The 14,833-nt window shown below is 35.3% G+C and overlaps 2 protein-coding genes across 3 annotated transcripts in view; both read right to left on the reverse strand.

Annotated features, from left to right (window-relative positions):
- Nucleotides 1-14,833, reverse strand: part of LOC149413363 (glucose dehydrogenase [FAD, quinone]-like) — a 70,496-nt gene that overhangs the window by 6,940 nt on the left and 48,723 nt on the right. For both annotated transcript variants that reach the window (XM_089645174.1, XM_089645173.1), the window contains 2 exons: nt 2,552-2,812; nt 1,106-1,260 (listed from right to left, as the gene is read on the reverse strand). In XM_089645174.1, coding sequence (XP_089501300.1) covers nt 1,106-1,260; nt 2,552-2,812 — 416 coding nt within the window. The remainder of the gene's footprint in view (nt 1-1,105; nt 1,261-2,551; nt 2,813-14,833) is intronic.
- Nucleotides 6,171-12,989, reverse strand: LOC149413364 (glucose dehydrogenase [FAD, quinone]-like). The gene is made up of 6 exons (XM_089645367.1): nt 12,662-12,989; nt 10,579-10,733; nt 9,419-9,584; nt 8,454-8,664; nt 7,688-7,732; nt 6,171-7,577 (listed from the first exon to the last, which is right to left on the reverse strand). The coding sequence occupies exons 1-6, from the start codon at nt 12,929-12,931 to the stop codon at nt 7,342-7,344; spliced, it is 1,083 nt and encodes a 360-aa protein (XP_089501493.1). The 5' UTR covers nt 12,932-12,989; the 3' UTR covers nt 6,171-7,341.

Raw genomic sequence — 14,833 nt, forward strand, 5'->3', positions numbered from 1 at the left:
GAATATCGCACAAGAATCTCAAATGCTCCCAACTGTCTGGAGCCAGTGAGACTATGGCATCCGCAATTGATGTGTGTTGCGAGGCTGAAGGTAGTTGGGTGAGGAAAGAGATGGGGAAGAGGAAGGTGGAGAAGTATCTGGCTTTTCAAATCTAAGTCATTTCAAGCAATGTTTCAATTTTGAATGCTGGTCTTCAGAGATGTGCTTTATTTCAAATAAATCCATTTCAAATGGAAATGCAAAATGCAAAATGGGTATTTTCCATTTTGCATTTTAAATGCTTTTCTAAAAACCATTTTGCATTTTAAATGCTTTTCTCAATGCATTTTCCATTTTAAATGCTTTTTTGCAACATTCTTCCTACTATCTCCACTCATCTTTTTTTCATAAGCCCCAAATATCAGTCGGTCCTCAACCTCGCTATGAGAGATAATTTACATTTGTCAAGTTGCTCCCTGGTAGGAGCCCTGGCAATTGAGTGATACCATTACAAAAAATACTGAACATGGGGCCATGACGCTGTAATATTAAATGTTAGATAGCAGTTTTTATGTTGGCAACATTAGTCCCGCGCAATTTTTTTGTGGTTTCATAATCTGTAGTCGTGGTGAGAGTGGTATATTTATGGTCGTGGTGTTTTTGGATTTACCATCATGTAATATGTTTGTTCTATATTGATGTCCATTATTAAATGTAAAAATTGTTTAAAAATTCTATAATTATTTTAATTGTTTTGACCTGAGAAACCATTTTGCATTTTCAATGCATTTTGAAAATAGGTATTTTGCATTTTGCATTTGAAATGCTTTTCTAAAAACCATTTTGCATTTTGCATTTTCAAATGGAAAAGTTTTGACCCATTTCCATTTTGCATTTCAAATGGTTTTGGGTACCCATTTTGCACATCTCTGCTGGTCTTACACCAGGGAATTACTGAGAGTATCTTTCGCTCTGGAATGTGCCACAAATAAACAATATATACTATTAAATGAATAAATTGTGGAGTAAATTGAATTGGAGTGGAGGAGTCTGGTTGATCAGGACTATCGGAGTGGGGGTCACAATCCCCAGCAACGAGGCAATGACTCGAGAAATGGGTGCTTACGTGAGGGTCTCCACAGCTTCGGGGTGCTCTGGATCACTGACTTCATCCATGGCCCCCGTACGGGAGCAGCCAGCGTAGAAACCCCGGAAGAAGAACTGCAGATCTGGGTGCTGACCATCAGGGTCTGCAAACTTGGAGTTCAAGATTCCGGTCACCTGAAAGTGATGAAATAAACATTTTTATCTTTAAGATAACACAAGTTAATTTTGTTAAATAAGGTTAAGGTGTGTTACTGCTCAAGAATAGTAGTCAACTGCCTGGAACCAGTGTAATTATGTCATCTCCATTGAGATAATGTTGTGGTGGAGGGAAGGGGCTGGACAAGAGACAGGTTGGGAAGTACCTGACTCTTCAGATCTGATCTTGAAACACAGTCAAAGACATTTCAAGCAACATCAGTCAAAGCATTGAATTTTGTGGTATATGCATAAATGACTTTCGACAGTCAATACGCAATGTCTAATTTCTAATGCCCTTTGAACCATCTTCATGCTTTGACTTATTATTATCTCCCATTCTTACTTTTATATTATTATTGTCATTGTTATTGTCTTCGCTCCTCATTTATATATGCTCTCCTTTCACTGTCATCTCTGTTTATAAAACTTATTCGTGTAATTAATATGTTGTTAATGGACTATTTGTCCGTAAATAAATAAATAAATAAATAAATAAATAAACATTTTGATTCTGAGAGATGGTCTTTCAACTGAGCATTACATGTAGGAATCATCCCCCTTTCCCCGTACAGCCCAAACTTGGCTCCATCTGATTTCCATCAAGAAGTGACTTGAGGCCCAACACTTTGATGATGATGAAGATCTTCAAATGCTGTGACAAATGATGTTGGCTACATTCCCACGTGGCCATGTTTAATGCAGAAGGAATCAAATTGTTGAAACGCATTGACAAGTACTTGAATTTAAATTCCGACTATAGGCGATAGGTAGATAGAGTCCTTTTTTTATGTGTACACCACACAAAAGTCTTAACTGCTTCCAACCATCAGGAACCACTGAGACTATGATATCCCAAATTGGGGCATGTTGTGAGGCTGAGGCTAGAGGGGAGCGGAAGGAGACGGGGAAGAGGATTACGGGGGAGTACCTGGCTATTTATATCTGGTCACCAAACACGACTAAAGCCAATTCAAGCAACTATTCAATTCTGAATAGTGGTCTTACACCAGGGCGATACTGAGAGTATATTCCACTCGGGAACGTACCGCAAGTATATTATATGTTATTTTAAATGAATAAATTGTAAACAACAAATTCATCGAACTAGAATTACTTGCGCAAGCCGGGATTTATTTTTCAATTTAGGGACACGAAAATCGAAAAATAATAATTGAAGTCACCCATAAACTTTTTGACTCGTGCAGCATAATTTCCCGTGTACCTATATTAAAACAATATTTATATAGATTATATAGATTAAACTAACCTGTGACATTCCCGTAGAAGACATGCTGCCCCTTCTATTCAGCATATACTCCAGCACATTGACCCAGTCCAGGCGGTGCTTGGCCTGCTCCTTCTGCAGATCAAAGGTCACATAGGAGGCCACGTGGTTGTGAAGGTTCTGCCCCACACCGGGCAGGTCGTGGATTACCGGGATCCCCACTCGCTCCAGATCTTGCTTTGGACCGATGCCTGATAGAAGTAGCAGTTGCGGGGAGCTGATTGCACCAGCAGACAGGATGACCTGGTGTAGTGAAAAAGATAACCCAAAAATTAAGATACATGCAATCTTAAAAGATAAAACTTTGTAATTATTAAGCCTATTAAGCACATTCATTCTTACTCGGCGGTTTTATTCTATACCGATAAGTTTCACCATGTGGATAGCAAAACTCATGGCTTGCTTTGAGCCATCAAGCCAGGCTCCAGTGTCGTATGTTATAACGAGTAAGTTAGTTGTGGCCAAGAAACACGCTAAACAAAGCCACTGTTTCTTCCCCGTTGTACAGATGCTGAGGCCCAAACTTTTCGACATACACTAAATGTGGAGTCAATTTTGTCAAGTAAAACCTTATGTGTGAACAATGCTTTGAGTTTTCATTCTTACTCAATTATATGCAAACTAGGCTTTAGAAAAACATTACGTAGGTATGTACCTTTATGATTTTTGACTACATAACAAAATGTCTCTCATTTTAAAATATTAAATTATAAATAGGGCCTACAATTTAAGGTGAAATCAGGATTAGGACCCTGTGAATTGATCCCCAGTTGACAAGATGGCGGGGCCATTCAACGATTAAATCTACCTCTAAAAAAGTGTAAACCGTCGAGAATTTCTTCTGTTTCTAACGCAAATCCACGTTATGCTAGCTTTTACATGACAAAATCTCTTTTTACAAAGGATTAATATGTGACAGACCACGCTATATTTTCGTGGCTGGCCTATTTCAACAATTCGCTCGCCATACATTCCCACTGATAGTGTATGCGAGTGATGAAATAGGCCAAGACATGGTTTCGTATAGCGTAATGTGTCGCCTACCTAGTAGGTGCGTTTAATAAAACATTTATTACTTATTTATTTTTATCACATTATGTAGTTGTTAAAGATTCTATTGCTCTGACTTTCCACAAATCACAATAACTTGAGCAATGGAGATTTCCGGGTGTTCGGTTTTCGATTCGGCCGCGCTCATTACAGAAATCAAGCCTCCAAATATTAATATGGAGATATATGAACTGCTTATTGCTGCAGTTTAAAACCAATTAATCCACCCAGATTTGACTGTCTATCCCATTTAAAAAAAAAGCTAAATTTATAATTCATTTAAATTCCTAAAAACTACCCACCCATATTTTGTTAGCTATCCCTCGAGTTGATAAGATAGAAAAATATATGATATCTCTCTAGTTTGAATGTGTTCTAGCAAGCATTCACACATTTCTAGCTGACGTAAATGATTTTATAGATTAGTGTACGTAAAGACGCTATTTAAAAAAAAAGGTTTTAGTTTTCCTCCTTCATATAATCCGGGCCAATACCAGATTTAATAAATCCCTTCCTGGAGCCCCTACCTTAACCCGCCTCACAACTAAGCCCAACCGAGTGGTGATATAGTTCCCCTGTCTTTATACTGCACTATTATGAGGTGTAACATAATTTTGAAAGTTTTTATTTTCGTCTGTTTTTTTAAATTTTTATAGTTAATAATAATAATAATACTTGGATGACTTGTATAGCGCCGTTTTTGTGCAAAAACACCTCAAGGGCGCTGAGTTATTACACTTTATTTATCTTTTATATCCATAAATCAATATTATTGTAGTGGTATGCCACTATTTGAGTTGGACGGTGTCAGGTACTACTAAGTACACGGTGCCAAGCGCTAAGGTACATAGACCGTCAAAGAAATTACCGGACACTTCGGCTGTTGCCTAGAGGTCAAGCCCGACGGTACCTGAAACTACCGCACTATTCCTACAGCCATTGGACGACCGCTAGAATCTTCAGCGTTACGGGCGGCAATATTTGTAGCGATAGCAACTAGAATGTTCGGGAACGTTCTTAGGTTGAATCGCATTGGAACTTACTAGCGAACACCGTAGGTACTGCGCATCTAGCTACCCGCTGGATGATTCTCTATGCATTCGCACCTTATATAAGTGACAGCGGGAAGGTACTCTGGCAGTCTACTACTTACTTATATTTAACGCGCTAATCAAAATAACTTACTCCTTTCGCGCCGCGATTACTTAAACTATCCTTGTTGTGTCTGATTAATTACTTGTGTGATATATAAAATATTGTTAAGGCAATGCCATACGTAGTAATGCAAAAACGTGTGTTTTCGGTTTGAAAATTTGGTCGCCTAGAAATTTTTCAGATGCTTTAATTAAATACTGCGAGTAGAATACATCTTGGCCTTTGAAATAATCGAGTATTTTTTAGATACTTGATTATAAGTCTTTTTATAAGCCCAGAAAAAAAAAGTGTAAGGCCTATGAAAACTGCTTTAAAGTTCAAAAACTCCTACTTACGAACCCATTTTCGGTTATGATTTTATTGTATAATGTGGCAAATTGAGTTATTTATAAAATGATCGGAAAAAAATTAAATATTTATCCCTAAACATCCACAAAATAAAATAAAAGGCACTTTTTGGCCATGTTTTTTTTTTGCATAAATCAAAACAGGCGGATGGCGTTAAGCGGGAATTGAAACCTTATCACCATCTACGTAAGGGGTGTTATTGATAGCGGCTCGATTCAAAATATTACACGACGTATGGCATCGCCTTAAATTTTATTCACGGCTGTTTTATCCCGGCAACAGAATAAATCTATTATAAAATATCACATTCTTTAATTTTAACACATCTTTAACCTTCGCCAACATTATCATACTTACTGTATACTTACCTGTGGTGGTTATCTTCCAAACAGTGTGAGTATTTAATTAAACGCCTCAGTACTTGAGGTTTTTTTTGCCATGCCAACTTTTTCTAGCCAATGACAACTGTTGATCGTTGAAATTGAACAAAAAAGGAACCAGGAGATGTTTTTACTCTTAGATAAACAGTACTTACATTTAAAGTTGTATGTATTGTCTAAGCAATTCATGCACAAGCAATTTTTTCTAGTATTGTTATTTTACTAGTAGCTTTAAGCCAAGCACAACACGAGATAAAGAGGCAACGCAATACAATATCGTTGTTTAATCTGTTTATGTAAATAATATTTTAAATAAACAGTAACTATTTGTATTGTGGGCCCTTTAAATGCGTAAAAAAACAACATATTAATTTCTCATTTATTTATTTTTAACAATGTGTTTTCTTAAAATTAATGCAACAAAACATAAAACAATATTCACTTTACTAAAAAAAAAAAGTTGATCTCGCCGGAAATTAATTAACCTCTTTTAATAATTGTCCGTTTTTTCATTCTTTTCTTTTCGTAAATGTGGTGGGATGGAAGTGAACTATTAATTTATGACTTACTAAAAATCTTTAAAGCTACCCATTTTAATTAATTACTACTCAACGGCAATTCTGCAATAAATATTTTTTCCCAAACCTAATAACGTAATTTAAAACTAAAATAATTTAATAATGTAAATTATGCATAATCTTTCAAAAAAAGTTAATTTAATAGCTCGCTAGGGTTCCTACAATATTACAGTGTTCATCGACAGGGCAGATGTACAAATGTCACGTATTTGTAAATATTTCAAGAAGTAAGAGGTTCAAAGTGGTTCAGCCCCCCAAATAAATTCATTTTGAACAATTTTATTGGTCGAAAAAATATTGTATCGTAACGGATTAAGAAATATTAGTCACTTGATTCCCGATAATATCTGCTAATGAGGCAATCGAAAGTGCTCCAACAAGCCCAGTAAATGTAAAGTATGTTTTTAATTTATGGGAAGAATATGTTGGAAAACCAGAAGACACGGCCAAACACCCAATGTTAAAGACTGTCAAAAATATTAGTTTAGCATTGGAGATAGCACCAATGGCCTGAGTGCTTACGGGAACTAAGAAGATTTTCTCTGTGCACAACCATCTTTAGAGATATAAAGTGTGCCTGTGTCACTAATTTATCTATGGTACCAATGTCCCGCCTTGATGACTCAGATCATGAACCTAATAAGACCTGGAAGAAATATTCGAGAAAAATTTAGAGCAGCGGGGTGAGGGGGAGGATTTATGAAAAATGCCAAACATATGTACTTAAATTAACAATACCAAAATAAAATAGTTCATTATATACCATTTTGCATACAAATCATTTCAAAAGTTTGTCATTCAAGATGGCTGCAGGCAATTTTCCCTCACACTTGATTTTGCTTCAATGCTGCTCAGACAAAATCGTACTAATGCTCTGTTCAGGTCTTTTTAGGTTCATGGATTAGATACCTAAAAATCTTAATGTAGAACCAGGAGGCATGACCAAACACACAGGATTTCATGGGTTTCAACTGAATCGTTACAATCGAATTATCTATCAACCAACTTCTGTTATGAACATTTTTGTTTTTTTCTAAAAAACTGCAGATGATAAACATTCCATACAAAATAAATAATAACCTGACAATATGTGAATTCCTCCTACTTTCCCTACGCCCAATGATAATAATTATAATTAATAATTAATAAATTAAAAATTGAGCCCATCAGCGGAAAATAGCGATATCTCAAAACGCTGTGAGCTCAATTGATTTGGCCCCAACTTCAAAATTAAAATCTGAATGTTGGCAGCATTGGGGAATTAGTGATGGCTGTTGTGCCATTCAGCATTGTGCTTGAAGTTGTTGTGGTGGTGGTGAGGATAGTAGTAATAAGGGTGTTTGTGGTGGTCGTATGTTGTCCTTGTGTTGTTTTCCTTATCGTCTTCTCCGAACCTCGATAGAACTGCAATAGGTGGTTTGTTGGTGGTCTCCCAAAAGTTCTTGATGAACTTGGAACCTCTTTCGGCTATCATGATAGCCGGTGCAGCTGTGTTGCCTAAAAAAAATTAACCAACCAAACATTATCATGGAAAGCGATCGATAAAATTTTAGTATTATTTAAAATTAGGCATTTTTATAAGTAATTTAAAAAAAAACATTTCTTACCCGATGTAACGATGGGGATAACGGAACAATCCATCACGCGGAGGCCTGTAAATAATAAATTTTATACGTCATGAGATGTTGTTAATCAGAATGATATGTAAGGTGGCTTAATTTATGTCTGGAATCTATAGGCGGGTAAGAGAGAATACCGCGTTTTCATTTTGTATTAAAAAAATACCATAAACACTCCCGAAAAAATTGAAATAATTGTATGAAACATTTAGCATTTGGAAAATATTTGTCAAATGTTTGCAAATTTTTATATAAATGTTTTTACATCAAACGAACAAAAAAGTTAAGTGACAGTAACTTTTATAATACTTTTTTCTAATTAAATAAGTTTTTTAGTTTCGTGTGAAGTAATAATTACAGTTTACACAATGAAAACCATCAATAAGCGATTGTAAAAACTTTATCTTTGTTTTCCATTCAAGTTTTTTATATTTTTTACTAAAATCTGAAAGAGTCTTTTATTTGTTCTCAAGAACAGTATTTTATTTTGAAATACAAAAAAAAAGCGAATTTATATTCTGGAATATGTATTCTGACAGTTCTACTAAGCTAAGCACATTGTAAAATGTCAGAGGCTTTACGGGTATAAGTTTCGGCAGGTTCGATCGGTGGCTAATAATATGTAATAGTATAAACCACATAAGAAGGGTTCATGCTCAAATTAAGAAATGGCCAAATTTATCTCACATACAAAGTACTTGTTTTCTAGACCCCTGGAAACCTCACAATAGAATATCAGTGTAGTATGTCTTACCACTAATTCCAATGACTTTGAGTTCTGGATCCACTACCGCCAGGGGATCTGTGGTGGCCCCCATCTTGCAGGTGCCCACCTGGTGGTTCTCGGGCCCCGTGATGATCTTCACCAGACACTTCCAGTATTCATCAGAGCCCCACTCGCCCTTGGTCAGGCAATCAGGCAGAGCCTTCTTCTGGGCGGTGATGCCCCATCTCTCTTGGAGAACCTGGGGATTAAAGAATATAGGTTAGTTAAGATAATTAGTACATATTACCATTTAATCCCAGACTCATAAAAGTCATTTTATCTCCTTTTGTATTAAGGTGAGATATATAATTTAAGCAGTGTAAGAAAGAGGCAACACCATGCTTTGTATTTTTATCTAAAAGTTTAAGATACACTTTCAAATAATTGAAACAAATTTCAAAAGGTAAAAAGCCTGAAAAAGTATTTCTAAATAAATACGCTACTCGTAAGACGACTGTCACCATGGATGGTGTGACTTCAACAACAGGGTTGCCAATCTGGAGGGGGCAGCTTGGTGGCCAGAGAATTTATTTTCGTTTTATTTACTGGGAGGAGGAAGAGATGTTACCGGTTAGAGAAATTCTGAGATGAACACAAAGATTTCAATACAAACAATCTGCTCCTCTTAAATTTCTGTTTTTCGTTAATGAAAAACGACGGCTAAATCTAACTCTAGTCAACACCACCATATTCACTAACAAAAAAAAACGAACATGTTTGGCGCATTTTAAATCATCATAGATATTTTAATAATAAAATAAACGACTCGTACTTGAGTTCAACAGCTCGGCTGAGGAACGATTTGCCGGCTTCTGCGCTTCCACCCTTCTCTCCTCAAAAATATCCTCCAAACAGCATCCTTGATGATGATATAGGCTCTCAAGGAAATTATTTTTCTTTAGGTCTTCTATGTAGAGCTAATGTAAAAAAATTAATATGAAATGCAAGCTAACCTTAGAGTCTGCGAACTTCAGCGCGATCTTGATGCCCTCCACCAGCGTGTTGAGGTCTTCTTCCGCAGTGAGGTAATTGGCGACCATTATGGGGTGATCCAATGGGTCCTTACTCCGCAGCTTCAAGAAGCCACGGCTCTTGGGATGCAATACCACGGGATTGATTCTGTAACAATAATGAAAACTTTTAGCATTGACATTCATTAACTTCGCCAGCTCTGTAAGGATACCATTAAAAAATAATTTCTCTGAATATTATGAAAAGGTTAATTAAATTAATAAGTTGTTGCGAAAATAGAATCGCTCGCGCACTGCGAAAATATACCGTTGGCAATCAATAGTTAAAAAAGGTTCCAGAGACACAAAATTTTCAGACCAAAATGTTTTTTTTTAAAGTTCGATAGTTTCAAAGTTGAAATTTGATCAAAGTCACCCTATTTTACGATACTGAAAATTAAGTTTTTTTTATTGATCGAAATTATTAACAGTAAATTGACATTAATATTTTTTTTGCCAACACAAGCACACTTAAGGCGATGCACTACGTCGTGTAATATTTTAAATTGAGCCGCTATCAATAACAACCCTTACGTAGATGGCGATAAGGTTTAAATTCCCGCTTAACACCATCCGCCTGTTTTGATTTATGCAAGAAAAAAACATGGCCAAAAAGTGCCATTTATTTTATTTTGTGGATGTTCAGGCATAAATATTTAATTATTTTTCGATCATTTTATAAATAACTTAATTTGCCACATTATACAATAAAATCATAACCGAAAATGGGTTCGTAAGTAGGAGATTTTGAACTTTAAAGCAGTTTTCATAGGCCTATACATTATTTTTTTCTGGGCTCATAAAAAGACTTATCTAAAAAATACTCGATTATTTCAAAGGTAAAGATGTATTCTACTCGCAGTATTTAATTAAAGCATCTGAAACATTTCTAGGCGACCAAATTTTCAAACCAAAAACACATGATTTTTCATTACTGCGTATGGCATCGCCTTAAAAACAGCCAATTAAACAAATGTATACAAGCGTTTACAGCTATATACAGGGGCACACTCAATACTGTTAGGATAGGTTTGTTCTTTGTTTGTCGTTTTCTTGTCTTTTCTTTAATGTTCTGTTTTGTGATGAAACCAGTTTAGACTTACGTAAGGGTTTCCACAGCATCAGGATGATCGGGGTCGGCAACCTCCCCCAACTCTCCCGTGCGCGAACAGCTGGCAGTAAAAGCTCCAAAGAAGAACTGCAGATCCGGGTGCTCCCCTGAGGGATCGGCGTATTTGGAGTTCAGAATTCCAGTTACCTAAAAGTGTTCAGTTTAATTAGTTTCTGATCAATCATGTACATTATGTCTATTATCTTCAAAGCATAGTGTGATCAGTTGCGACGCGTTATGTAAAAATATTTGGTAAATACATATGTACAGATATACGGAATTAGATTGATGCTGAAAGAATAAAAATTTTGCCATGAACCTAAGAACTGATTAATAGGTTCTTAGTTTGGGTTTAATTAAAAAAACTAAATAATAAACTAGACTAATATACCTAATTCGCATTTTGAATGAAATAGCTATTATTAATATGCATTATTTTCTATCTCCGATTACTGAATTAGTTATTTTCATTCTTATCTAACTGATACAGAGTGTTAAAATAAAATGAGCCTATTAACCTTTCCCTTACTGTGCTAAAAAAATCCACGCGTTCCGGTTCTGTGTAGTCAATACACATCTCAAAATAAGCGATTTCATATTGGAAAAAATATGTATATTCATAGCTAATCGCTTATGTTTATTGTATATTTTATATCAAAAGTGATAGTAATTGTAATTTAATTGCTGAAAACATCAACAAAACCATCGGCAGATGCTAAAAAAACGTGCGAGGGGTCCACATCTAACGACGGTCCGCGACCGACTGGCTGGCGGCTATCACACACACAGCTATGCGGTCGTAGGTATCGGTGGTCTAAATCAAAATACAACTGCGGACGTGTGGATTTCTCATGTTCCCGCATAGCGAACTGAAGCGGGACATCAATAGAGTGTTATTTCCTCGCACACTCTTCGCGTAGCAGTGTTATACAGTTGATTGTATTGGTGTAATTTTTAACATTTTTATGTATAACGGAGGAATACCTAAAATCTGAACCCATAATTTATTATATTTATAGAGTTATTAAAGTTATTAAAAGCAATGTGTAGTAAATACACACCACAGATAAGGAAAGGTTAACTGGTAAAAAATTGGCTCAGGGAACAAAAAAAATTCAGTCTACTAAAAGAATAACGTTTTTGCTTCTAACGGTTTCATTTTATTTTTATTTTTTAAGGGCGGAGATGGTTTACACGTAGTTCCCGTGAGCACTTAGGCCATAGGCCCATTGTGCTCTCTCCCATTTTACCTCAATCCTTTAACAACAACCCAGTCCCTTTAATAAAGTTTACCAGGGTTGTTATTGGGTATGTGGCTATGTCTTCTGGTTCTACTGTATGTCTCCCCAGGTATCTGAGCCTAGTTTCCACCAGGGCAGGACATTGGCACCATAGGTGAATTGGAGTCTCTTCATCCTCTTCACATTTCCTGCATCTATTGGTTGGTTTCCATTCCCAATATCAGCATGTGTCTCCTGAGATGGCAGTGTCCCGAAAGTTTTCCTTAGTTTCAACATTTTCAATACATTTGATCTGCTCCAAAAGGATCCCAAGAACTTCGTTCCTGGTTTCTATCAGAGCACATCTTACTACTGTAGTATCCAACATGCAAGTTAAATCCTCATATAATGCAAAAAAATTCGTATAAACTTCACGATCATTAATCACTCCTCTCATTTTATTTATTTTTATTCGTTAAATGTACGCTCACAAATCACTTCGTACAGAGACTCTCTAGGCAGGCTTAGTAAAATTGAGTCTAGTTGGTTGAAGGGTAGGGTTAGGTTAGGTTAGGTTAGATTGTTCTGGCGATACAACCATTCAACTTGATATCCACGCCCCCTTATCGCATTCAACACATTCCCACACAGTTCAACTTAACCAGATTGATATTGAACCGCTCAACCAAATTGAATCGTCCGTAGAACCTGTATCATTTTCAATTGAAAAAATTTCATCAGACGGCAAAATATCGTATACATCTTTTATGAGGAGATATACGCTCGGGAATAACTGGTTAAAGTCCGTCGGGAATACGCTGATACTCTTTGTATATATGCTGAAATTTTTCTTACCTGTGACATTCCTGTAGAAGACATTGTGCCCTTCCTCGCCAAGATATACTCCAGAACATTGACCCAATCTAGGGTGTGCGTGGCTTTTTGTTTCTCAAGGTCAAAGTTGACGTAAGTTGTCACATGATTGTGCAGGTTCTTTCCGACCCCCTGCAGGTCATGGATCACGGGTATTCCTACAGCCTCCAGATCTTCCTTGGGACCAACTCCCGAGAGTAACAACAGTTGAGGGGAGTTGATTGCACCAGCAGATAAAATGACCTGTAGCATAGAATTGTATTAATCTGTTTCTTTGATATAAAGCTTTGTTAGTTTTCAGCGAAGCAGAGTTACTAGTTTTAATTTTATTTTTTATTATGTTTAAATTTTTTAAAGTTTTTTATTATGTTGTTAGAGAATATTTTTGTTAGTTTGTAACTTCAGTTATCACCAGCTTGTAAGATAGTAAAAGAGAAATTGGACAATATTATTTATTTTTTTAGTTTGTAATTCCAGTTATCACCAGCTTGTAGGACAGTAATAGAGAAATTCGACAATATTATTTATTTTGTTAGTTTGTAATTCCAGTTATCACCAGCTTGTAGGACAGTAATAGAGAAATTGGACAATATTATTTATTTTGTTAGTTTGTAACTCCAGTTTTCACCAGCTTGTAGGACAGTAATAGAGAAATTGGACAATATTATTTATTTTGTTAGTTTGTAATTCCAGTTATCACCAGCTTGTAGGACAGTAATAGAGAAATTGGACAATATTATTTATTTTGTTAGTTTGTAATTCCAGTTATCACCAGCTTGTAGGACAGTAATAGAGAAATTGGACAATATTATTTATTTTGTTAGTTTGTAATTCCAGTTATCACCAGCTTGTAGGACAGTAATAGAGAAATTGGACAATATTATTTATTTTGTTAGTTTGTAACTCCAGTTATCACCAGCTTGTAGGACAGTAATAGAGAAATTGGACAATATTATTTATTTTGTTAGTTTGTAATTCCAGTTATCACCAGCTTGTAGGACAGTAATAGAGAAATTGGACAATATTATTTATTTTGTTAGTTTGTAATTCCAGTTATCACCAGCTTGTAGGACAGTAATAGAGAAATTGTACAATATTATTTGGAATTTAACATATTATCTTATTTCAATGTATCTGAGTAGGCCCCCAGTTATATACCAAATAAACATTATTTCTGATTTCCCGTCAAAATATTAGTATTTTTCATGTCAAATTTTTTTTTTAAAGAAAGACTAACATTCCCGGGTTACAAATAACCTGACAATATTTGAAAATCTCCTACTACCACCACAGTAAATGGAAAAAGTTGCTTGTGTTTTGATGGAGGACTTAGCCAGCCGAGGAATTGAACACACTACGCCTGTGTGGGACCCAAACTCGATGTCAACTCAGCCACTGACCGGTCATTAATGTTAATCAATGTTAACCTTAGATTAGGAATAATTAAAAAAAAAAAATTATTACATGTTTTTATAAATTATTTTTTAGATAGGTTGGTACATAGAAAGATAAAGTAAACAATTTATTTTTTAATCTTTAATAATAATAAATAAAAATATTGTTTGTATAAATCGCAAGATATTGAAAACGCTGTGTGAAATTTTTTTTTTCAAATATGTGAATATTTCTCTTTCGTCAAAATTCGCAATGTTTTACGTCTTTTTTTAAATAAACATGGCTTTTTACAAATGTATTGAGTTTTTTACTATTCATCAAATGTCTAACAGATAATTATTGAATGATCATTTAAATATTAACACCGGTTTGAAGATATTTGTCTTTGTGGAAACGCTGCTCAATTGCGATTTTTAATTTAAAAAATAATTATTATTTCTACATTTTAAATTTACAACCATGGTTGAAAAAAATATTATATTCTGATAGTTGGACAAATTAGTTTGTTCAAGATTCGTGGTTTATCTGCTTGTAAATCATAGTTTAATGGTCAAAGTTTTGAAGAACAGTAACAGCAATATTTTTTGTAAGATTCTTATTAGAAGTCGATCCCCATGATAGCCAGGGTAAAAAGTAGCACCCAACCTCAAAAGGTTGGGAAACCTTGGGTTAGGTTAATAATAATTTCATACCATCCTACTGTAATATTCCATTGTTGACTACCTAGTCAAGTGGCTACCATCACCATAAAAATAATAA

This window comes from Hesperophylax consimilis, chromosome 22, assembly GCF_061612785.1.
Source record: "Hesperophylax consimilis isolate HC1 chromosome 22, BYU_Hcon_1.0, whole genome shotgun sequence".
NCBI classification, from domain to species: Eukaryota; Metazoa; Arthropoda; class Insecta; order Trichoptera; family Limnephilidae; genus Hesperophylax; species Hesperophylax consimilis.

Bases quoted from the DNA above. Each gene is read 5' to 3' on its own strand.
- LOC149413364 (XM_089645367.1), bottom strand. From the start codon at position 12,931: ATGCTACAGGTCATTTTATCTGCTGGTGCAATCAACTCCCCTCAACTG. The intron at 8,665-9,418 runs GTTAGCTTGCAT...TTTAATCCCCAG, and splicing joins TGAAGTTCGCAGACTCTAAG to GTTCTCCAAGAGAGATGGGG. The intron at 7,578-7,687 runs GTAAGAAATGTT...AATTTTTTTTAG, and splicing joins TATCCCCATCGTTACATCGG to GCAACACAGCTGCACCGGCT.